This window comes from Uloborus diversus, chromosome 7 (genome assembly GCF_026930045.1).
Source record: "Uloborus diversus isolate 005 chromosome 7, Udiv.v.3.1, whole genome shotgun sequence".
In the NCBI taxonomy this organism is placed as follows: Eukaryota; Metazoa; Arthropoda; class Arachnida; order Araneae; family Uloboridae; genus Uloborus; species Uloborus diversus.
This window is the reverse complement of record NC_072737.1, coordinates 53721770-53745739: the sequence shown is the minus strand read 5'-3', so window position 1 is coordinate 53745739 and position 23970 is coordinate 53721770. Positions and strand designations below refer to the sequence as shown.

Here is a 23970-nt window from a genome sequence, read left to right as displayed (position 1 = left end):
GATATTTCCATAATAAAGCTCGTTTGATGCAGTAGCGTAGTATTGACTAACTTTATATTTAAAAAAAAAAAACGATGCTCCGTTGAAAACAAAATAAAGACTGAAACAAAACGCTTTTTGAAAAAACCTTCTTTGATTCTTACGGCTATAATGCATACTCAACAAAATTAGTAATGAGAGCTAAACATCAATCAAATTCAAAAAAGAGCTAATGAATAAGCTGCTCTTGCAGCCTTGTTTTTTTTTTTTTCAAAAGCTTCCCTGATTATAAATTGACGATTAAACTAAGTCATCTTCTCAGAAACATTCAGAGAAAGCCACAGAATACTTAAAATTCATCCGATTGAATTTTTACATGCCTCTTCTTTAGACTAGCACGAAAATAACAATAGGATATTATTATTTCTGAATTTTAAAAGCGAACTTTCAGTTTCACAGAAATTAACACTCCATTGCGCAAAAAAGGGAAATCGACCGGAACGACCGCGCGTTTGTTTATAAACTCCTTCGATTCAGTTGATGACCGTGACGTCAGAGCCGCGACCGGTCGAGAACGGAGCAACCGAAGATCAAGAGTTTATAAACGCGCCACAATGGACAGAGTCCAATATGCAATCTGAAAGTTTCATGTTTTGATCTTGAATGTTCAACTTTTTCAACAGGACGAAACATGCCTGAGAACGTTTTTGAAGCAAAAGCCATGTCATAATCTTCCTTTGTGGTAGTTGCTGTATGAGTAAAATGCATTTTCTTGCCACGTTTCATTCCACGAATCAATCAAGAGTAGGCGGTGCCTGTCTGTGATGGCTTACGTGGTTCAAGAAGTTTATTGAAGTGGCAATTGGGCAGTGGCATCATCTTTAGATTCGGCTTTCAATCGGCTTGCTTTTGAAATTGGTGACAGCGAAAGAGGATTTTTCAACTAATTTAGCTATGAAGAACTGGCTTTCTTTTCTTTTTCTTAGTTCGTATATCGCTGTCGTATATTCTGATAGTAGAATAGCTAAAGCCAGAGTTGAGGTAATCTTGATTGTTGCATGAATGTAATTTGTTCAATCCTCTCCTCCTTCAAACTGTTACTTTTTGATGTAGTAATTATGCTTTACTGTGGTCATTTATGCTTCTAGTGAAAATCATATTCCATGTTTTTGGATTCTGTTCTTTTTATTTCTAATTTTGGAAATTGAGTCACTCTGTTACATTGGAAATTATTCATTGATTCTGTGTGTTGATCGATTATTTTGATGACTTTCTCTGTATTTCTAAAAGTTTTTATGCATGCTAAAATTTTTAGTGAATGATATTTTAGCCATTAATATTTTCCTTGAATTCAATTTTATGTTTTGTAGATTTTTTGTTTATCAAGGATCTGACCAGAAAAAAATCCAGTTTGAGTACGGATCCTTCACTTCCAATATAAACAAAAACAGATTGTGCTCCAAATTCCATTTGACAAAATTTGATTTTCATAAAATTGAACCCTCAGGTTTAAGAAGGGAATGAAGACCAAACGATGTCAAAATTGTTTTTTTAACTCTACATTATCTCCAATTGCTGCTTTACATATAAGTGGTGAAAAAAAACAATAAAAAAAAATGTTTTATTTTTGCATCACAAAATTTTCGATGCAATTATGATATTGAATCGTGTTCCATACGTTTTGAATCTTCTCAAACTTATGACTTTTGAGCTTATTTCCTTGTTAATCCTGACGATTCATTTTTCTTAATTAACGCAAGGGGAAGCTAATATGAGACCAAATTGTATAATCTGTCCCCCTGGTTAATCTGGAGACAAAAAGAGATGCCACTTTGGCAGTACTCGAGGCATAAGTTCGTTTTCCCTCTAGGACTCGACCGATGCATCGGCGCCGATGGTTCAACAATTTAGCCATCGGCATCGGCGGCCGATGCTAACTTGCGGGAAACATCGGTCCATCGGCCTTAAAATACATCGAAAAGCCGATGGAATTGGCCGATGTTTTTGAAAAAAAAAGAACCTTTGCTGTTTTACTTTTTAATACAACGTAAAGAGAGTTATTGTTTTCATATAAAATTGTTTACTTAAATTTCAGTATGAATTTCTATTTTAGTCACCCCTGAAAGAGTTTTTAATACTGCATTCAGATTACCAAACAAGTTAATTATTGCGTTGTTTCTTGCAGCTGGATGTACGTATATCTCTCATAAGTCATAACTCTAAGATGGTAAGCTGTAGAAGGTAAAGTTTTCGCATGTGGGGTGTGCGTACGTTCCAGTTGTGCACTTCCTTTTTTGTTTTCGATCGGGTGTTCTGCAAAGCCGGTTTACGTACTTTTTATAGCTATTAATTACTTATTTCAATGCAAAACTAATCTAGCCTCTCAGACTGACAATCATTTGGTGATATATTGCCGAATTGGAGATTATGGAAACAAATATGAGATGGTGAAACCGGTTTTTGTGCCATTTTGGTAGATTCCTGTTGAACCGACGGTAAATTTTTAATTTTTCAATACTTGTAATATGAATCACAGTAATGCAGTCTTTTCTGTATCGCTTCAGCAAAGTTACAAGTTTGGGGCCCGTCGAAATACGTTTTGGGGCCCTATTTCTCTATCACGGAAGTTGTAAAACATTTATCATAAGCATTTTTGTAACTCTTACGGTGCCCCTATAATTATGGGGCCTCCCGTGCAATTGCAACATTCGCTATATTTTAAATCCGCCACTGCACGTCAAAACAAACTCCGGTGCAAGTTTTAAAAGTTTTTTTCTGCTCCATGTTTATGATTATTTTAAACTCTATTTTTCACGACTATTTTTTGAATTTCCGAGAACACTTGCGTGCCCCTCCTCCCAATCCCTCAATTTCTGAAATTAAACTCTAGTACTAACTAATACTTCTGAGCTCTTTAAAGTAACACCATTCATAAAATTAGAGATTTTTTTTCAAACTTAATTTATTGTTTAGAAATAATCTAGAGCATTAATGTAAGAAATTGATTAAAGACGTTTTGAATGGTGACATAATTCGAAAATCAAAGGGTCTTTTGAATTTTTTCTTCAGAAGTGCTGAAGTAGATTCAGAAACTCTTCCAAGGCGTTGGTGGTAGCGGTTCTGTACTAAAAAAATGAGGCCGAAGTGTGAGTTACTCCAAAATCAGTGGGTGACTCCTCCCCCCTTAACCCTCCCTCGTCGTTTCGAGCATTTCTTAAATATTTATAGCGATTATTTATTTTGGTCAAGAAATGTCATTTTGCGTATTTGTCATACTCGTTTCACCTATATTTCGTAATGCGCCATCTTTTTTGCATCATTAATAGTGATCGATGTTTTTTCTGTTGTAAGTAAATATTTTTTTGTATTTATATAAAATCAATGAATAAGTTATTTTCGTTTTTATAGAAACATTTCAAGGATTTTCTATTATGGAATTTTTTAAATTTCAGAAAGTTATTCTTAAATTTAAAAATTGAATTTGAACTTGTTTGTAAAGCTTCATAAATATTAAGCAATCAAATTGTTCAATATTATGTGTGCAAACATCAGATCAAGTAGTATATTTATTCAGTTATTAACTTGGTGTAAATATTGAGTTTGTTTATTATAGCTGCGTTTTAAGAACCTCGCTCTTTTTATGACTATTTCTTTTTTCAGCAAAATGTATGCCACTGTAATAGCTTTTATGAAAAATGCAAATTTTCCTTTTCATAAATTTTAAATAGGTACAAAAATATTCCTATTATGATTTAATATTGTAATTTACCTGTTACCTTTTTTGGTTAATTTGATGACTGAAAAATGTCTACGTGCAATCTTTTCACTTTAATTGCGTAATTTGTTGACGGTTTCATAGTTTTATTCTTTTTTTTTAATGATTAAGCAACATAATTTAATGTTTTTAAACTAATTTTAGTGTACCTAAATCCATACATTACTACAATATTACTGAAATCTTAGTTATATGTTCAATTAAAAGAAAAGAAAAAAGAAAAAAAAACAAATGAATTGGTTATTAAACAGTCTTTTTGTTTTTCTTCCTTTTTTTTTTCTTTCTTTCTTTTTTTTTTTTTTTTTTTTTTGCTGTTGTTCTTGCTCTTTCATCATACAGCAGTCAAAAAAGGAGAAGCATAACTACACCCTATACATATTGTACGTAGTGCGATCCAAAAGTTCGGGGACAAGCTGTATAGAACCTTACCCAGAATAGTTCATATTACCGAAGCACATCCAACTTCAAAAGATCACCTTGAGGGACTATGTACTTCGTCCAGTGTTCATATAACTTTTGGAAACACTCCTGGAAGCCATTTTTTGCTACCTTCTGTGATGCAGCTTTATCTTCTCCTGACGGAAGAAAACGGCGTCCTTGCAAGTGTTTTTTTGCTGGGAACAGGTAGAAGTCACACGGAGCTAAGTCGGACGAAACGTTGTGTTATTTGTTTGTCATATCAGAGTATTGACCAATCGAACCGTGCATCCTCAACATGAAAGTCGCCTTCTTCCCCACGATGAAGTTAAAAGCAGCAACGCAAGAGGCCTTACAGGAGGTTGCGTAAAATGTCTTCCAGGAGTGCTTCGAAAAGCTATACGAACGTTGGCAGAAGTGCATAGTCGTCCAAGGTGACTATTTTGTAGATAGATGTGCTTCGGTAATGTGAACTACTCAGGGTAAGGTTGTATACAATTTGTCCTGAACTTTCAGATCATACTACGTAAGTATGTGTTTTCAACTTACTATTTCATAACGTTTTTGAGTGACGCAAGTTTACGCGCATGAAGACATCACAAGAGAATTTGCGATAATTAACTGAGGAGGCTTTCAAAACGGATATATCAATATGTTCTTAAATACATATGCATGTACAAATGTGCCGGAAAAACTTGTGAACTTTAAACTGGGTGATCGTAAAATAGAAGTTTAGGTCGAAATCTGATTTTTTTTTTTTTTTTTTTTTTTGTGATTATACGATTCCTTATTCGTAGAAAGAAAGTAAAATGAAATGAATCAGCGATCCTTTAAATCCCTGATAATCTTATCCATTTATTTCTGTTTGATTTTTTTTTTTTGCCATCGGCCGACGGCATCGGCCATCGGCAATCGGCCATTTGGAGGAAAACAATCGGCCATCGACTGTCTTTGAACAATCGGCCAACAATCGGCATCGGCCCATCGGCCAAAAATGCCATCGGTCGAGCCCTATTTCCCTCTTGGTTGACCTTGGTTACTTTGAAAATTCAGGCACTTTACAGTTGCCTCTTCCTGATCTCTCAAAATGACATGCCAAGTAATTTTCATTTTACTCCTAATGAAACTTATTCCAAGCCGCAGTGTGGGAAAAAAGTATTTATTTTGAGGAGCAGTATTGCTCCTCAAAATATTCATGATATTTTCAAATTTTGATATTATGGAGCAGTTCTGTAAAATTGAAAAGCAGTTTTGTGACATTTGTTAGAATACATTTTCAACAAGAAAACAAACAAGTTTCAAGAAATGTAATATGTTTTATGTGCATTTAAAAAGTTTTGAACAATGACTGTTAGAACATGAAAATTTCAAAAAATTAACCATTTGTACCCGGTTTACTCATCTAAAACAATAAAAAAAATGTTTTATTTTTGCATCACAAAATTTTCGATGCAATTTATGATATTGAATCGTGTTCCATACGTTTTGAATCTCAAACTGCGATGCCAAAACCCTTATTTAATACCCTGCCAGGCTGTAGGTAGATAATATAGAAGGGCACATGCATGTTGTGTGCAAATACATTTGCTGCTGTGGACATGTGCATCATCTGATAATCTTTTAATTAAAACCACTTTTATGCATTGATTATCTTCAAAGTAGGTAGATAAATTTTAACTTTGCTTTCATGAATACATGATTGAAAACAAACGGCCCTAAGTAAAAGAATTGTCTTCCTGTATGTGACTGCACATTCATGCATGCAGGTAGTTTTTTATTTTGTGCACAGATACTTTATATTTTTATCTTACTATGTCTCAGGCATCATCCTGTGATGCCTTGATTTAAATTTTATTTTCTTACTCAGATTGTGGCTTAGAAAAAGATTTCAATCCTGCAATGAGAATAGTTCCGACTAACAATGATCCAAAGTTCGTTCCAGATTATGGTTGTTGTAGTTGACTTAGCAACCCCTGTACGTTATACAAACTATACTGATCATGCTTGATGTACATGTACAGAAGCACCTATTTCTTCTTTCAAAATGTCTGGATCTTCTGGTCTTATGGTTTTCCCAAGATTCTCAAGTTTAACACTTAGTTCTGATAATTACAACTAATCTGCTTTTGTTTCATAAACAATCATATATCTGTTAATTGGGATAAGTTTTCAAGCACTTAAACTTTATTATAGTAAAATCTTATTAGAGCAAACACCAATGCAACAAAACATTCATTTTAACAAAATTATTGTTTAGATGCATTTTAACTGTCGTTGCTTGAATTCTGATATATAACGAATTCCTGTTACTACAAGCAAAATTTATGGTTCTTTAAAATTCATTCCTATGGGATTTTACTGTTAAAACAAAAATAAATAAATATCTTTAAAATACAATGAAATCCTGATAACAACAAATAACGATACGATAGAATATCTGTTAAATGAACAAAACATTCAGTCCCGTTTTAAAATCCATTAAGTAAGGTAATGTATAAAAAAACTTGTTTTAATGAAACTATTTTTTTTTTCAAAAATTTGTTACAACAAAATGTTTTTTCAATGTCAGTTGAAATATTCTTCTTAATTCTGTTTTCGGAAGCTAAAAAATGACTTTAACAAGTCGTAGCATGAGAACTTCGTTTGTACTTTTGAAACGGAGCCAGTTAAGGTTCTGTTCATGCCGAAGTTAAAAGGGTGCCATTTGCAAGAATCCGTTAATCTTCATGGTGAAATGAAAGTTGGTGTGTAACAACAAAAGGCAGTTTCCCCCTAGCCTAGTGCAAGTCGACTTTTTTGCGCTAAACTTTAGGCACCTTGCAAATTTGTACGGGGGTTAAGTGACGTTCACAAATTAAAATTTCTTATATTGTCCTCTGGGACTTAACACATTTTGTGAAAGTGACAAATGAATAGAAGTTCAGTGCGCAATATATTTGTTTTTCAGAATATATATGTTTACTTTTATTTTAGGTTGTTTGATAAATGTTGCAGACATAGTTATATTTAAGTGCAGATTTGAAAAATTATAAGTTTTAACTATTTCATTACAACAAATATTCTGGAGCAGCAAATTTTTTTAATTGGTCCCTTGGAGTTCGCTGTAACGTGATTTCACTGCTTAAATTTGTGGTACAGTAGACCCTCGATTTACATTTCGGTTACGTTCCACGGAAATGCCGCATAAATTGAAACTGCATAAATTGAGACCTAATAGTAGTGTTAAAGTAGGGGGTGGGTTCCGTGGATAAAAAAGTACATCATTCTAGTGATGACTAATTGTATAATAAGTTTAATGTGTACTTAGATCGATTTCTATGCACAACATGCATAAAGAAAACATTAATTTCGTGTTCTGTTTATAAAGGAGCTGCTGGCTATGATAGTCTTTTGGCAGTCACTAAGAATTTTTCTCTGTAGTTCTTTGCAGAGCATTAACGCATATATGATCACTTGTGTCATTTGAATGATAGAATCTTCCTTCAGTAACAAATTAGAAAAATCCTTTCAATTGTCTAGGAATGGCAAAATTTTCAATGTGAACAATTTTGGTTGTGTGTCATCGATGTCAGTATCCTCGTCTGTTTTGTCATCCTTTCTCATCCCTAAAAGTTCTTCTTTCAATGAGTTCTGAACTGTGTGAGTTCAATAACTTTACTTCTAGAAAGAGCTCTGGCAGTCTTGCATAATATAGAGGAACGCGCGAACGGCATTCACAGAAAGTTTTTGGCTCTGCAGAAATTTTTTTTTCTAACTGCTAACGTTGATTTAAATTTTTTTTTAAAGGGAATTTTTAAGAAAATCTCAGAGTTTATTTCTGTTAAAGTCTTTCTCCAAAAGCCTTTTAAAGCACATGTGTAAAAAAATAATGGTTTTGGCAGTTTTCTTCAGTTGGTGAAAAATAAGCAAATTATATATTATTATAAAAAAAAATTAAATGATTTAAAACACTTTTTTTGCCTCTTTCATATTTGAATATAAATTTAATTTTTTTATTCAAGGGTGAGTTAGGCAAAATAATTATTTGCAGAAAATTTTCCAGTTAGGATTTGTGTTCGCAGAAAGCTTTTCATTTTATCTAAGTCTGAGCTCTGGAACCAATCACATAAAATGTGTCCAGTGGCCCAAGCTCGATTATTAGCACGCCAAAATGTAGTTGACTATAGGTAATCTGCAATCTTTAGGGAGCTTGGATTTTTAAAGAGGGGAAAATTTTATCCGGTTGCATTGCCGCATCCGCGTAAAACCGAAACTCATCCGCGTAAAATAAAATAAAGGAGTCGAATCTTTAACCGCGTATAATCGAAATCGCGTAAAATAAACCCACGTAAAAGGAGGGTCAACTGTAATTGCTTTTTATTTTAATAGAGCTATGCAGTTGAATATTAATTGTTATCTTACCATTGCTTATTAGTAATAAATATCTTTTTCTGTATTAGAGCTGCGGCGGATGACGTTTGAATAGGCTGCCGGAGGTGAAGCGGTTCATATACCGTGACCTCCCTTTATTGTATCCTTTCTCATACAATTTTATTTTGTACTATGGCGAAATTGTTTTATATCTATTTGTTTTTTTATTATCTTTTAATGCTTCATAGATTAAAAAAGTAGAAATAATCTAGTTTTTTGTTTGGAATGTATCAAGTTGCATAATGTATGAATTCTGTCTGTGTTATGTGTTTTATTGTTTATTCTTTTATTTCTTATACCTATTATTATAAAAACCACCAGATTAAAAGAAAAATACAGAAAATCTTCTGTATTTTAAATTATGCTTTCCAATAGATAAGGAATTTTCTCATCAAAATATCTGAACAAATCAACCTTTTTACACTGAAGTGACAAAAGTCATGGGATACGTCTTAATATCGTGTAGGTCCTCCTTTCGCCCAGCGAAGTGCAGCAACTCGACGAGGCATGGACTCAACAAGTTGTTGGAAGTCTTCTGCAGGAATATTGAGCCATGCTGTCTCTATAGACGTCCATAATTGAGAAAGTGTTGATGGTGCAGGATTTTGGGCACGAACAGACCTCTCGATGATGTCCCATAAATGCTCGATGGGATTCATGTCGGACGATCTAGGTGGCCAGATCATTCGCTGGAATTGTCCAGAATGTTCTTCAAACCAATCGCGAACAGTTGTGGACCGGTGACATAGTGCATTGTCATCCATAAAAATCCCATCGTTGTTGGGGTACATGAAGTCCATGAATGGCTGCAAGTGATCTCCAAGTAGCTGAACATAAGCATTTCCAATCACTGTTTGGTTCAGTCGCACCAGAGGACCAAGTCCATGCCATGTAAAAACAGCCCACACCATTATGCTGCCACCACCAGCTTGAACAGTGCCTTGTTGACAATTTGGGTCCATGGCTTCGTGGGGTCTGCGCCACACTCGAACCCTACCATCAGCTCTTAGCAACTGAAATCGTGACTCATGGGACCAGGCCACGGTTTTCCATTCATCTAGGGACCAACCGATATGCTCACGTGACCACGAGAGTCGCTGAAAGCGATGTCGTGCTGTCAGTAAAGGCACTCGAGTCGGTCTTCTGCTGGCATAGCCCAAGGAAGACAAATTTCGCCCCACAGTCCTACCAGACACGTCCCTCGTACGTCCCACATTGATTTCTGCGGTTATTTGACGCAGTGTTGCTTGTCTGTTAGCATTCACAACTGTACGCAGACGTCGCCGGTCTCGGTTGTCAAGTGCACGCGGTTGACCACTGCGCTGTCCATGGTGGGATGTTATGCCTGAAATTCGATACTCTCGGCACACTCTTGACACAGTGGACCTGGGAATGTTGAACTCCCTAACGATATCCGAAATGGCATGACCCATGCGTCTAGCTCCAACTAACATTCCGCATTCAAAATCTGTTAATTCCCGTCGTGCGGTCATAATCACGTCAAAATCTCTTCACATGAACAACTTGAACACAAATGAAAGCTCTGCGAAAACACTGCACATTTATACCTGTTCTACGCGATGCTACTGCCATCTGTATATTTGCAAATTGCTATCCCATGAATTTTGTCACTTCAGTGTATATAAAATTTTGTTTTTGACAAAATAAACAGTTGCAAAGTCTAATTACTACATAATACATTTAGTAGTTTCTGTCATTGATTTTTTAGTCTTAAATGTACTAATTTAATTTTTTAGACCTTCCAATCTATGCTCTTTTCCAACAAAAGTAAGAAAGGACGAAAATGTATTTTTTCCCTCATAGATTGTGTAATAGTAGACTTTCCAGATTTTTCTCACATGTTCAACCGGGACTCCGACCCCCTCTCCCCCGTGTCGGTAGTATTCAAAAGGGTACAACGCACCTTTGGCTGTTTTTTAGAGTGCTCTATAGGGCTTTGCTGAATTATAAGCTCAATGCTTCGAATAAATGGTTACTAATTATGAACCTAAAACAAGGATAGTAAAAAATGACAAAAGCAGATAAAACTGAAATATTACACTCTTTAGATGCTAATATTTATAACTTATTTTAGTAAGAAAAACACTTTGATTGAGGAATAAACAATTGAACAATATTTAGTTATACTTTTCATTTTATAGGACCTTTTTAGAGTCTTTTTTGGTTTAATCTTGTTGTAAAAATCCTCACAAGCTAATCTGGTGTTTATTTTACAAGTTAATGTTACAAATCATAAAGTAATTATCCAAAATAATTCTTTAAAGTTAATTATTTTTAGACCTTTTTGGTCATTTGTAATCAAATTGATCTTTTTCCGGGATGTGAAGTAAACCGGTCAGGACATCGGGATTTTGTCTGAAAACCAGAGCTGTCCCAGTCAAATCAGGATGTCTGGCAAGCCTATGTAATACACATATTTTGAAAAATAAAAAGGTCTTAAAATTTTATTATCTGTGAACATCAAAAAAAAAATAAATAAATAAATAAAATAAAAATAAATAAATAAAATAAATAATACTAATAATAATTTCTTACATAATGACTTATGTCTAACATACTTTTCACTAATCATACAATTTTAGCTACTAATTTTAGTTATTTTTTAAATTTTATTCCAGAACATCACAATAAGATGATTTGTTTATTTTCATTTTAATGAAGGCAAATCAGGAAACACTTTATGTTAATGTTTTTCTATATTTGTTGTAATCCTTGATAAATTTTTAGCCATAACGCAGAATTCAAACAGATTGGTGGAGCAAGTCCTGAACTTATTTTTTTGAATAAAGATGGGCAGGAAATAGAAGTAAGTATTTATATTTTAATGAATTATTCAAAAACAGTTTAAAATTTTGTTTTATTCCTCAGTTTTGTGAAAAATAGTATATCTCAATTAAATCTTATTTATAACGTTTAATTAACTTGTAATTGTAAACCATATACATAACTTGAAAAATATTTTATTTTTGCTTCTTTTTAAATTTATAAGTGTAACAAACAATCTTTTTACTAATGATAAAGCTCAAAGTCTCTCTGTCTGTAGGATGTCTGTATCTCTGTGACGCGCATAGCGGCTAGACCTTTTGGCCGATTTTCATGAAGTTTGGCATAGTTTGTAGCATGGGAGTGTGCACCTCGAAGCGATTTTTCGAAAATTCGATTTTGTTCCTTTCCTATTTCAATTTTAAGAACATTTTCCGGAGCAAAATTATCATAAGATGGATGAGTAAATTACGAAATTATCATGACGTGGAATGGGAGAGTAAATGAACATAGCCAATTGGCGAGAAATTCGTCATCCATTATTTGTAAATATACAGGCGAACCAAATGACCTATTAATTTTCAACTACAGACAAAGCCGTGCGGATACCACTAGTATATATATATATATATATATATATATATATATATATATATTTAAAGTTAGTAAAATGATCGATTAACTGCAAAAATGCAGCATGGCTAACAGCTTAATAATTCTTTATTGTTGTGTTAAACAACAATATGATTTTAACAGCTCGATTATTTTTTTATATTCTTTGCTTAACTGCAATTTTACAAACATTGAAAGTAAGCTCTAAGTGAATAAAACTTTCTTAATGTAATAATAATAAAAAAATATTTGGCTTATTCAGCCGAAACATTTGTATATTAAAATAAAACTCATACATGCAGTATATACTGTATTTCAGAGGCATCATCAATGCAGGTTATTTTTCAAAATTGAACTCCTAGGTTAGTTGAAAGAAAAACTTTAATGACATTGAGAGGAGCAGTTCCCTGGAATTCTTTTTAAATTAAAGGCTTATCAGCCAGGGTTGTTTGGATTAAACCATGGTTTAAACCAAGTGTCTTTTTTTTTTTTTTAAGCCAAGTGTTTATTATTATTATTATTTTTTTTTTTTCAAAAATGTTTTTTTTTGGAAAAACTTCATCGTTTTCTCCGAAATGTTTTCTAAATTGTACATATTATTACAAAGAGTAAAATCTAATTGATGCAAAGAAACAAACAAAGCTTTATAAATAAACTAGCTGCTTTGCCCGGTCCTCCTTAAAAATACAAATTGCGTCAAGTGACGTATATACAAAAATCAGGCTTAAATAAATAAAAACATCATGCAAAATTTCCCTTCCAAACAATGACGTTAGATATTAAAATACTTTTAAGAAATTAAATCGAGAAAGATGGATTTAAAAAGCATAACCATGGAAACACAAAATAAAATAAGTTTAAGGAATTAAAATGCGAAAGAAAATGGTTAACAATTTGAATGGAAATACGATTTTTTGAATTTGATTTAAAAAGGCTTGTAACTTTTTTTTCTTTGGAGATAGAAGCTTAGTTTTTCGACCAAAGGTCGAGATAGATCTGGAGTAAAAAATGTCGCTTTTTCCAATGGCGTCAAAAAGAAAGCTGTGGGACAATTCCTTCACTTTTTATTGATTTATTTAATGAAGAAAATAGTGCCCAAATTTCGGCTAAACCTAAACAAATTGGAGCTAAAAACGTAAATAACTCCCGCCATAATCAAGGAAAAACATTGAAACAAATTGAGTAGAACGCGGAAAATTCTACTCTTTCTAGCGATATATAATATTAATATGTGCAAGTAATTTTTCACCCCCATATTCGGAAATTTATGTGAAAATTGGGTCTAAATTGGAATAAAAAAAGAACAATTCATCAAATTTTTTTCGAAGTGGACTGCAAACCTTCTCAGGACTTAAAGGAACAAATTGTGAAAATTTCAGCAAAATCAGCCAGGTAGTTCTCAAGTTTTGCGAGTTCAAACACACAGACGCTTTTTGGAGACTTCATTTTATACTATGTAAAGATTACAGATTTAATAAATTTAGAAACTTAAAGCTTTCAAGGTAAAGCAAGTTTGCTAAATAGGTTTTCTTTTTTAAATCAATGCAGCTTTCCTATTAGGCACATACATATACAAGGCAGACCCACTAAGTTTTTCTAAAATTATACCGAGAAAAAATCCATGTAGCTCTTTTTATTTATTCAGTTATCATTATTTTTCAGTCTTATGCATTTCAAAATAGTCCAGAAAGCATATTTCAACCAAAACTTCATTTACGATCTAATTTGCTTGATTACTTAAGATTTATTGAGATTATGTACCATTGAAGCGATGTAAAGTGTAATTTTATAAATATATAAATTTTAATGTTAGAATATTTAAATGACAAGAGGAAAAAAATACTAAAGAAGACCAAGAACACTTAGAGCAGACATAAAATTGTGCTAATACCTGCACACTTTTTGCATCCCCGATAGACGATGCAGTCAGAGCAAGAAAAGAAAATACATAAAATTATGAAAACAGAAAATATTCATATAATTCATTGCTCTTATAAAAAAAATTTAATGCTAAATTTTCACCTTGCAAAGAACTTTTTTTATCCCAATATAATAAAAGTCTCATGTATGAATGGTAGACGAATCAATTGACATTTATTTTTATGACAGTCAGCATTATTAAAATATGTTAAGAGTATTTTTATACTGAGGCTTTTAATTATTTGTTTTTTCTGTGATAAAAAATAGTATTCCTAAATGCATTAAACCAGGAGAATTAATGTCGACAATATAAAACATAATGATTTTCTTAAAACCTACTTGTCCTGTTTCTATAATTATTGCCATTGATACATTAGGCAAATAAATTACATGGTTTGTAACTTTCTTTAAATCTTTAAAAAAATATATGTGCTGATCCTTTGATTTTTATAGTTGTATAATGTAGATCAGGCTTATAATTCATTTGTAGATACTGCAATATGCTTTCCATGTTTAAGAATACGTGATTTTAATTTTGCTTTTATTTTTTTATTTATAGTAGATAGCTATGATTATGAGGAAATTAATTTACAAGAATTTATTCTTGGTTATTCATAATTAATTATATCTGAACTATCACATAAATTATTTCTTTAATTATTTATACCAAGACCTATTTATGTATTGTTAGTTAAAAGATTTTCAAACAATATTTTCCTAGAAAAATTTCTACATATGAATGAAATTACAAGATTTTACTCTTAATTATTTAAGTAATTACAAAGAAATTTGGTACAAATATGAATACTAAGCATTCCTTAACAATGAATTGATAGAATATTCATAATTTTCCTAAAATAAAATTATTTTTCTTACAAATAGTGTTTAAACCAAATAAACCCGGTTTAAACCAAAAAAACTTAATTTAAACCAAAAAAAAAAAAAAAACTTTTATTTTATTTATTATTATTATTATTGTTTTTTTTACCAACCCTGTTATCAATGTGATTGTAGGATATCTTTTGGTAAGTGCTATATGGAAAAATGGAGTTCAGAGACTCTCTAATGCCAGTTTTTTGCAATTGAAGTTCCAAAAACGCAATTTTAGAATATTTTCGGGAGTGTTGCTAGAGAGGGCTATGGGGCATTTCCCCCAGCATTCTTACGAAATCTTGAGAAGACAATTGCAGGCCATCATCGGTTGAGTTCAAGGACTGATTTTGTTTTCCCTCCTTGGATATGTCCTTATTTTTATTTATTTTAAGTAAAATTTTTGGAAAAACTGCCTCAAGTTTTTTTCTTTTTTTTTTTTTTTAATTTTAATATTTTTGACAACACTTAAAAGTTATTCTATAGTAATATTTTAGATTTCTATCCTCAATTTCTTCTTATTTGTTGTAAAATACAAGAAATCTCTAGTTAAAGTTTGGTTTTACTTCAGTTTTTACCTTTGAACATTTAACTATTGGTATACTGGTGTGACTTTTCATTATAATCCTTTAAATTCTTCTCTTTTTCTTCTTCTTTTGTTAGAAACATATTTCTGGGACCCATGAATCTTTTCTTTATTTTGCTGTAATTTTTGACATAATATTTTCATTTAAAATAAGAAATATAAATGCTGTATTTTGACCAGACTGAACTGGGTCCGTTAACTTAACTGTTTCACTGGTAGGACGGTCATTTTAGGAGAGTAAGAAACAAAAAAGTGGTCAACAATGAATGCTATATACTGGAGTTTAGGGTTAATCCACTGGAGTTAGGGTTAAAATTTCACCACCAAAATTTCACCAAACAAAGCAATTGCTTCTTTCAATGGTTGAAGCAATTTTCACCTGTCATATGACGGGTGATTTTCTAGTTTTGAGAAAACGTGTAAGCATTGATATCTTGATATTAACCAACAGCTGAGCGATTAAATGGTTGGTGCACTCTCAAACCATGAAATAATCATATTCGCCCTATCCCCCTCATAAAATACAGCATCTGGGGCAAAGTCATTTTGGGAAATTTAAAAACATTTTGAAATCAATTTGTTGTTTGATGACTATTTAATTTGGAATAAGTTATGGCAATTATTGACGTGTGAATTTCTATGCAAACTTACAGCAAGAGGTGGTAGTGGACATAAAGTAATTTGACCCTTGGCGATACCACTGTTTGCTTGGCGCTGGGTTTGGTGAAAATTGCCAATCAGATTAGCGAAATGTTCATGAACAGAATCACCAATCCAACGAATAACTCATGAACGTAGCAAATGTTGCCCCCAAACAGCAACCCTCTTTGTTTATTTCTGCTATCATTTCTCCCTGAATTCACTATAGTTTGCCAATCATAGAATGTTGTAATTAAAATCACTGGACAGAAAGTTTTTGTGGGGTCACCATTTAGTTATGCAGAAGAAAATGACTGGTATCTGAAAAAAGTTTTTGTGAGAACACCATTCAGTTATGCAGAAGAAAATAACTGTTTTTTTTAACTTCAAGAAGCAAATTCTGGAAATTAGTAAAACATTTGACATTTTGCATTACTATGGGAAATAAATCTTAGATTTTTCATCAATAAAGAAGTATAACCTACCAATAATATTTCTTTTTTTTTATGGTTGTATTTTTTGTTTGATCTTGTGTTATTGGTTTTTATATAAAATTTAGTTATAATGAAATTGTCATAGTGTCTCTCCGACTTCTATATTTTTATTTGAATTTTCAGAGAATTCCACTAAGTGATAAGAACCAAATTGAATGCCGTGAGTTGTTACTCAAGAAAGGTTTTTACATGAAGAAGTCAGAAGAAGATGAAGTACCAGAAGAATTCAAAGATTCTCCGTATAGTGCTCATGTGGAACTTTAATCGAGTCCAATTTAGCCTCATTTGTTTCACAAAGACTGTGCACAAGTAAGTAAATGTTTATAAAGTAATAATTCACTGTTATATTCCAAATACAAGGCTTTTAAATTCCTCTTAACATGGCAGCCATTTTAAGCTATGTAAAAAGTAATTTTATGTGTGTACTAAGCAATTTTAGTCTTAGCGATGTTTGGTTAGTCTTACAAAAATCTTTTTCAAATTATTTCAATTGTTTCAAAATTAAAGCCAACTCAAAAAAAAAAAAAAAAAAAACTTTTAATTATTTGGAGGACAGTGGAATAGCATAATATATATTAAGGGCAATTCTCGAAAAAATGTCCCATGTGTAACACTAAGTTTATTATTTTTTCCAGCTAACCAAAGCCTTCAAAAAATAATGCTGTTGGGAAATAATACATGCTTTAATATACTATCAAAACGTAACAGTTAACCCCATATTTAATTCATAGTTACTTGAATAAATTAAAAAACTTAGCGTTACGCACGGGAGACATTTTTTCGAGAATCGCCCTAAATAATTAAGGTGTTCATTGTAGTCAATAGCTTAATAAAAGACCTGGATTTGTCATCTAGTGTTTAATAAACATAAACAACAATTATTTAAACTAAAGTTTTACCACTTATTCCAAAATCTGTACTTTTAATTTTAAACAACTAAATCAGTCAGAAATTTTGATTTGTAACCAGTAATTTCTCTATTTATTTGTACATTTTTTCTAAAAGGTCTGGGTGGGAGCACTGTTTTCATCAGGATTAAAAACCATCCTACATTAACAAGCACTAGCGCCGACTCTATGGAGCTTAGGAGGAAGGGGGAAGAGCTCGCTCACACCCCAATAATTTATGTTCGTGTGTCATTTTTTAGAAGGGAGTGGCAAGTGCTTTTGCTTGAGTAGTTCTTTACTTGAAGTTAAGTTTATTTTTGCTTGACGAGTGCAATGACAATTGAGGTAGTGAGAAGCAAAGGGAAGTAAGTGGATTATTTAAAGTTTTGAGTAAAACGTGTTTAAAGATCAGATCCTAGGTAGGCTTCTATTGATTTTTTTTCTAAATCTTGCTGTATAGCAGCATCTACCAGAGTTACTAGTACCATCTCTTGCCCCACAACAGAGAAGAGGTTCTCCTAACATTTGCACTAGATATCTCGAAATTTTCAGTTTTGGCACTTACATCCCTTTGCTTCTCACTGCCTCATTTGTAAACTTTTTGACGAATATGTTGGACTTTATAAAACTAACTATATAAAGTCCAAAAATTCTATCTAATATACTAAAGGATTTTCTTGTCCGCCTAGACATGCCTTTTCAGGATTTAAGAGGACTGCTCTGACGGTGCATGAAATATGGGTGGGTGGGTGGGGGATTTGGTGGGGATTTTAAGAATTTTTTTAGATTTTACAGCCGTGAACAATGTATGTCCACTGCATGGCTCCAGGGCTGTAGCCATTAGGGAGCAATGCCTTTTTTTGTGATTGATGTATTAGCTATAAAATTACACATAAAAAAAGGTCAAATTCCGTCAACAAAGATACACTGAAATTGCATTTAAGGAACTTAAATTTCTAAAAATTTCGGGAGGAGAGCACCGAATTCCATCCTTAAGCTCATCAAAGGTGGCCACAAATCACATTTTTAGGCCTTCCAGTTTCAAAAAATTTCCTTGATGGAGCTCCAAACCCCACCCTTCCCCATTATCCAATAAAGCTTATGGTAGGATTTTAATTTCAAAACATTTTCAGGGTTAACCCTTTGAATCTCGCCTGTCTCTAACATCGCTGAAAGGGGGTCTGAAGTTTGCAAGTTAAGAATTTCGATTTCAAAATATTTCGGGGAAAATGCTCCGAATCCGATTGTTTTCTAAATGTTGTGAAAACTGGCCGACAGTTTTTAGAACTGTGGTAGAAAAATTTCCAGGAGAAAACCACCTAATTCTCCCTCCCCGTAACATCCTTGAAGATGGTCAAAATCTATTTGAAGATTGTCTAAAATTCAGTTTAAAAACAGGGAAAGTATCAGTTTTTTTTTTACCAGGGAAAAGTTTACCAGGGAAAATTATCTGAAATCCATTGCTACCAAAGAAGGTCTCAAAATGCTATTTTTAACACTAATGTTTTGAAAAAAAAAGGTTGGTTTGCAAACCTCCCTTCTCCCTAACATTACCAAAGATCGTCCGAAATTCTATTTTGAAATTTCTATTTCAAAAATTCCAAAGGGGTGTTCCCTATTCCATTCCTTCCCCTCACATCATCAGAGATGGAGTACAGTTGTGTTTTCAAAAACATCACTTTCAAATACTTTCCAAGGGAAAGCCTTTTTCCCTAATATCATCAAACATAGTGTGAAATTGCATTTCTAAAACTTCAATTTCGAATATTTTCTGGGCTAAATTCCTTTATTTTTAATGTTTTCTCTAACATTTTACCAAATATGTTCTTCAACCATGTTTTTAAGACTTAAAATGCGAAAAATTTACTAGGAAGAGCATCTGAATCTCCTCTCCCCCAACATCACCAACCATCATCTATGGGTTTTTCTACACACTTTCAATAGTTTTCTGAGGGAGAGGCCCCATTCTTTGGTTTCATTTCTGCACAATGTTACTTTGATGTCTAAGATTATGTCGCCAGGTTTGCTACAAGGCATAGGTATTAGGTAGCTCCAAATTTCAATTTAAAAAATATCTGCATTAAAGCTCAAAACACCAAATCAGAGTCACATTCTAAATTTTTTTAAAAAAAATATGGCTTCTCATTTATAACTAGATTGAAAAGTGTACAAGGGGAGTTATTAAAATATGAAAAAGAAAAAAAAAGTGCTGGTGTTTTAAAGTTTAATGCAGACCTATTGAAATTTTAGCTACCTCCTTTTTGCAGCAAGCCCTTCAGTAATCTCTCCCCGCATATAAATATGTATGACGTATTCTCCTGATTAGTGTGCTTATATTCTACAGGGTGGCGACAGATCAGGGAGATCAGGGAAAAGTCAGGGAACTTTATTAATTAGGGAAAAGTCAGGGAAATATCAGGGAATTTTGAAAAAATTACAAAAAATCAGGGAAAATGGATTTTATGAAGGAAAAAAAAATTTTTTTTTTTGCTTTATAAAATTAAGTACTCTAATTCCCTACGCATTTTTCGCCAATTGTCTGTTCAAAAAAAAAAAGTAAAATTATGAGGTGCGATTATACACTGCCGCATATTTGTGCATCTTTTTTCCTCGACGTTAAAGTATTGAATCTTACTTATTAACCACAGGATGTACTTCCTAAAATTGCTTCTGTGTTTGTTAGGTTTTTTATTTTACCTAGCTTGAAATTTCCTTTTACGCTTTCAATGCTACATAAAATTAACAACCATACAGGCAAAGAGGAAGCCTTCATTAATGCCTTAGCTCCTTTGCCTTTATTCCATTGTCTCGAAGTAATTAGCGTTCTGTAATCACGATTTCAAGAAGAAATCTTTGGTTTTTGAATTAATACTATAAAAGCTTAAAAGTTATTACTTCTTCGTGTTTTTAATTTAATTGCTAAAATTGAACTTTCAATTAAAAAAAATTGTTTTTTGCCGTTATACTATTTGTTGTCACCGCAGATTATAAAGATTTTTCTTTTCTTTAGACTTAAATGATTCTTTTATTTTACAACCAATTTGTATTCTTCTTTTATATATTTTGAAATTAACTAATTGCTTTTTTTTTTTGCATTTCAAAGTTGTTTGTTACAAAAGCAATCTAAGATTTTTTTATGTTACATACTGAAATCATTTGAAATAGAGTTAACTTGTGTACTTAAGTAAATATCTTTATTTTTTTATTGTTAAAATGCTTCATTCATTAAATCCTATGTTCTTGATTAGAGAAAAGCTCCCTATGAATGGATGTCAAATGGTTTCATCTGTTTTGCATAAATATGTCAATTAGTTATATAAGAATAACTACATTACTTCTATTCTTTCACTATTACCTGTTATTCTTGCAACAATTATTATACTGTTTGAAAACTTAGTTCAAAATAATTTCAATTACTTTTTAGTTCTATCATAAATACACATATGTTTTTAAGAGTAATTTTAATAGTTTCTTAAAATTTTTATGCTAAGTGGTTTCTGGAAGAAAAGTTTTTTTTTTTTTTAATTTTCTCTAATCTTTCCATTGTAGAAAAATTTAATGTACTGTTTTGTAGATTTTGATCCCAAAAAATTGACTTGATATGTTTTTTTTAACCATTCTATTTAAAAAGTAGCATCTTTTAAAAATATATCTTTAGTTAAAATTTACACAACTTAAAACGTTTAAAATACTGAATTTTATACAAACATACAATGGATTTCAAGTAGGGCAAAGAAAGAAAACCATTATTATTGGTAACGTAAATCAGGGAAATTTGAACTTAATCAGGGAAAAGTCAGGGAACTTTTTTTCACAGTTCCTGTCGCCACCCTGTTCTAATAATGACCCCACCCTAAATCAGACGCTTGATCTGCTCTGTCTCTCTTCCTGTATTTATACTTTTGAAAAAAAAAAAAAAGGATGGGTCGTCTAAGTGGTACACCATTAACGTTAACCTTTGGGATGGCCCAGGGCCATGGCTAAGATGAGTAAAATTCTCCCACAGGAAATTTTTTCTGAAGTGCCCTTGCCTGCAAGTCAAGTGTCCCTACCTTAAATCACTCTGCCTGGTTCATCACAAAATAGAACTGTAAAAAGGTCCCTTAAGTCAAGTGACATGGTCTAATTCAACCAGAAAACTTGTACATAATTTGTATAACTTTTAAATTTATACAAGTACAGTGAACTCCCTCTATATGAACACTCTGTAATGTGAACTCCCCGATATTCTGAACTCATTTTGATGGTCCCGGCGAAACTCCATAGACTTAACAAATGCTGACCTCTCTGTACTCTGAACACTCCAGTATTATGAATGCTATTTTTCACCCCCATCAATAATTTCCTCTCTATATACTGAATATGTTCACACTCAGGACTAGGGAATTCCTATGAACCAAATTGGAAATTCTGAAATGCCTTCACATTTTATCATAATGATTGAATGACATTAAAGAAAAAATCGAGAGGAGAGGAAGACAAATTATTTTCCTGCGTATTACTACATCACATGAAATCATACAGCTCAGCAATATGAACCTGAAATTTCTGACACTGAACTGTATTTCAAGAATCCAGCCATTGTATTAAGTTGTATTCAAGGCCTTTAGAGTATGACTACCTTCAAGCAAAATGACTGAGAATTACCCAAAAATATTTTCACTTGGATGACAACGAGTACCTTGCACAAGAATACCCAATGCAAAGACAGATTAAACATTACCTTTTTTTAAAGGTATTGTGCCGATGGCTGTATTGTAATATTTTATTGTTAAATATTACATTAAACTTTTAAAAAATAAATGAATAAATACAAGAGTTTAAGTCCTACTGAGTTGAATTAGACATTGCACTAGCCACCAATCCAAAATTTAGCACCTCTATCTCAGTAACTGGTACAGCTCACTGGGCAAAGTACTATTAGTCCATTAACGCAATAGAATACATATGTACATGCATTATCCAATTCTCTCTATAATGAACACCCCCATTATCTGAACACTTTTGTTCAGTCCCATGAATGTTCAGAATGTTCAGTCCACTGTATTCCTACCTTAAAAATGGCGTGTCACACTTTGATGGTTGATATAAATTGCACACAATAGAAATTTGTAAAACAACAAGGTTTAAAAATCTGTACTTTTGTTTGGAGGGGGAGGGAACTTGTGTAACTACAACTGCTAGATCCCCATAATGTCTTCCCCCTCCTCGAATAATGTTTGTATGTCGGCAACCCCGTTGACGAGGACATTATACCTGTCCTTTGTTTTGCAACCACCTTTTTGTAGTTACTTTTTTCTAAGTTCATTTTTTTCCCGAGCTAAATAAATATCATTTGTTGTTTTAAATTTTGATTAGAGTTCTGTATTCAATTCATGCAAACAAAAATTGCATGATCTTGGGGTTTCATAAATCCTCTAACCCCAGTTTTTGTTTCTAAAAATTACTCGATAGTGTGATAAGTTGATTTCATTGTTGAAAATTTATATGTTAGTTTATTCTGAATACAGGTTTAAAACAAACATTTCATATTTTAGTATTATTCCTCTTGTTTTATCCTATTTTTATAAATGTTTTAATGAATTAACTTATTTTTCAAGGCCCTTCTATTAAGTAATCATATTCATTTATTTTCAGGTTAATTGTACGAAATGTTAATGTGATATATTTGGACTTGTGTTAATTGAGGAATAGGTAACTGGATTCATTTGATTCTTTTATATATATAATTCAACTGTTTGTAAATAATGTGTATAGAAAAAACATTTATTGCAAAACATTTCTGTTTTGGAAATATCTGTGATTTTGTTCCAGCACATTCATCCAAAAATTCTTTTGATAATTTGTTTTATTACATCATGCTGTTATTTTAGCAGCCAGTGAAAATTTTAAAATTACTGGTTATATTTTAATACCAAAGTTTGTGTTAAAAAAAAATATATTGTAAATATAAATGCAGTTTATTAATCTGAGTTAATATGTAATGTTAGACTGTGATTTTTAATTACTTCCCATATTTAACTGCCTGAGGTATTTTGTCTTGAAAAAATGCTTTTTTTAAAGACAAAATTCATCCAACAATTCTGTGTTTACAAATTTTCATTATAATATTAATCTAGAAGAAATATAACCATTAATTATTATTGATACATAATTCAATATGGTCATATTTCTTATATCTTTCCCCCCCTTGATTTGCAATATAGTTGCAGAAACAAAATGTTAACATTGTGAACATTGAAAAATGTAATGCATTACCTGTAACCCTCAAATTACTCTTGATCTGTTATAAAATTTCAGTGAAACGTTGAGCATATATTTATAATCTTAAGTTGTGCATCAATTTGTCATAAAATTTATGCAAAAAATTAAATATTTGTTCAAAATTTCTGTATTAGCCATAAGAGAATGACGATGTTGATTAAAATTATAAGGTCTTCATCTGATGATAGCTAATGTATGCTAATATAGAAATTTAACATATTTTTTTCTGTATCAAAATTTTATTGGCAATTAAAATTCAAGTACATTTTCTTTGATTTATTTTTGTTTTTCAAACACACACCCAAGACAGCACTTCAATTTTTATGAAAAAAC

At 32.1% G+C, this 23970-nt stretch overlaps 1 protein-coding gene across 1 annotated transcript; it reads left to right on the top strand.

Moving 5' to 3' along the window:
- Nucleotides 1-800: 800 nt before the first annotated feature.
- Nucleotides 801-23902, top strand: LOC129225996 (selenoprotein M-like). The gene is made up of 5 exons (XM_054860570.1): nucleotides 801-1020; nucleotides 8611-8681; nucleotides 11330-11408; nucleotides 16610-16795; nucleotides 23011-23902. The coding sequence occupies exons 1-4, from the start codon at nucleotides 934-936 to the stop codon at nucleotides 16748-16750; spliced, it is 378 nt and encodes a 125-aa protein (XP_054716545.1). The 5' UTR covers nucleotides 801-933; the 3' UTR covers nucleotides 16751-16795; nucleotides 23011-23902.
- Nucleotides 23903-23970: the final 68 nt, after the last annotated feature.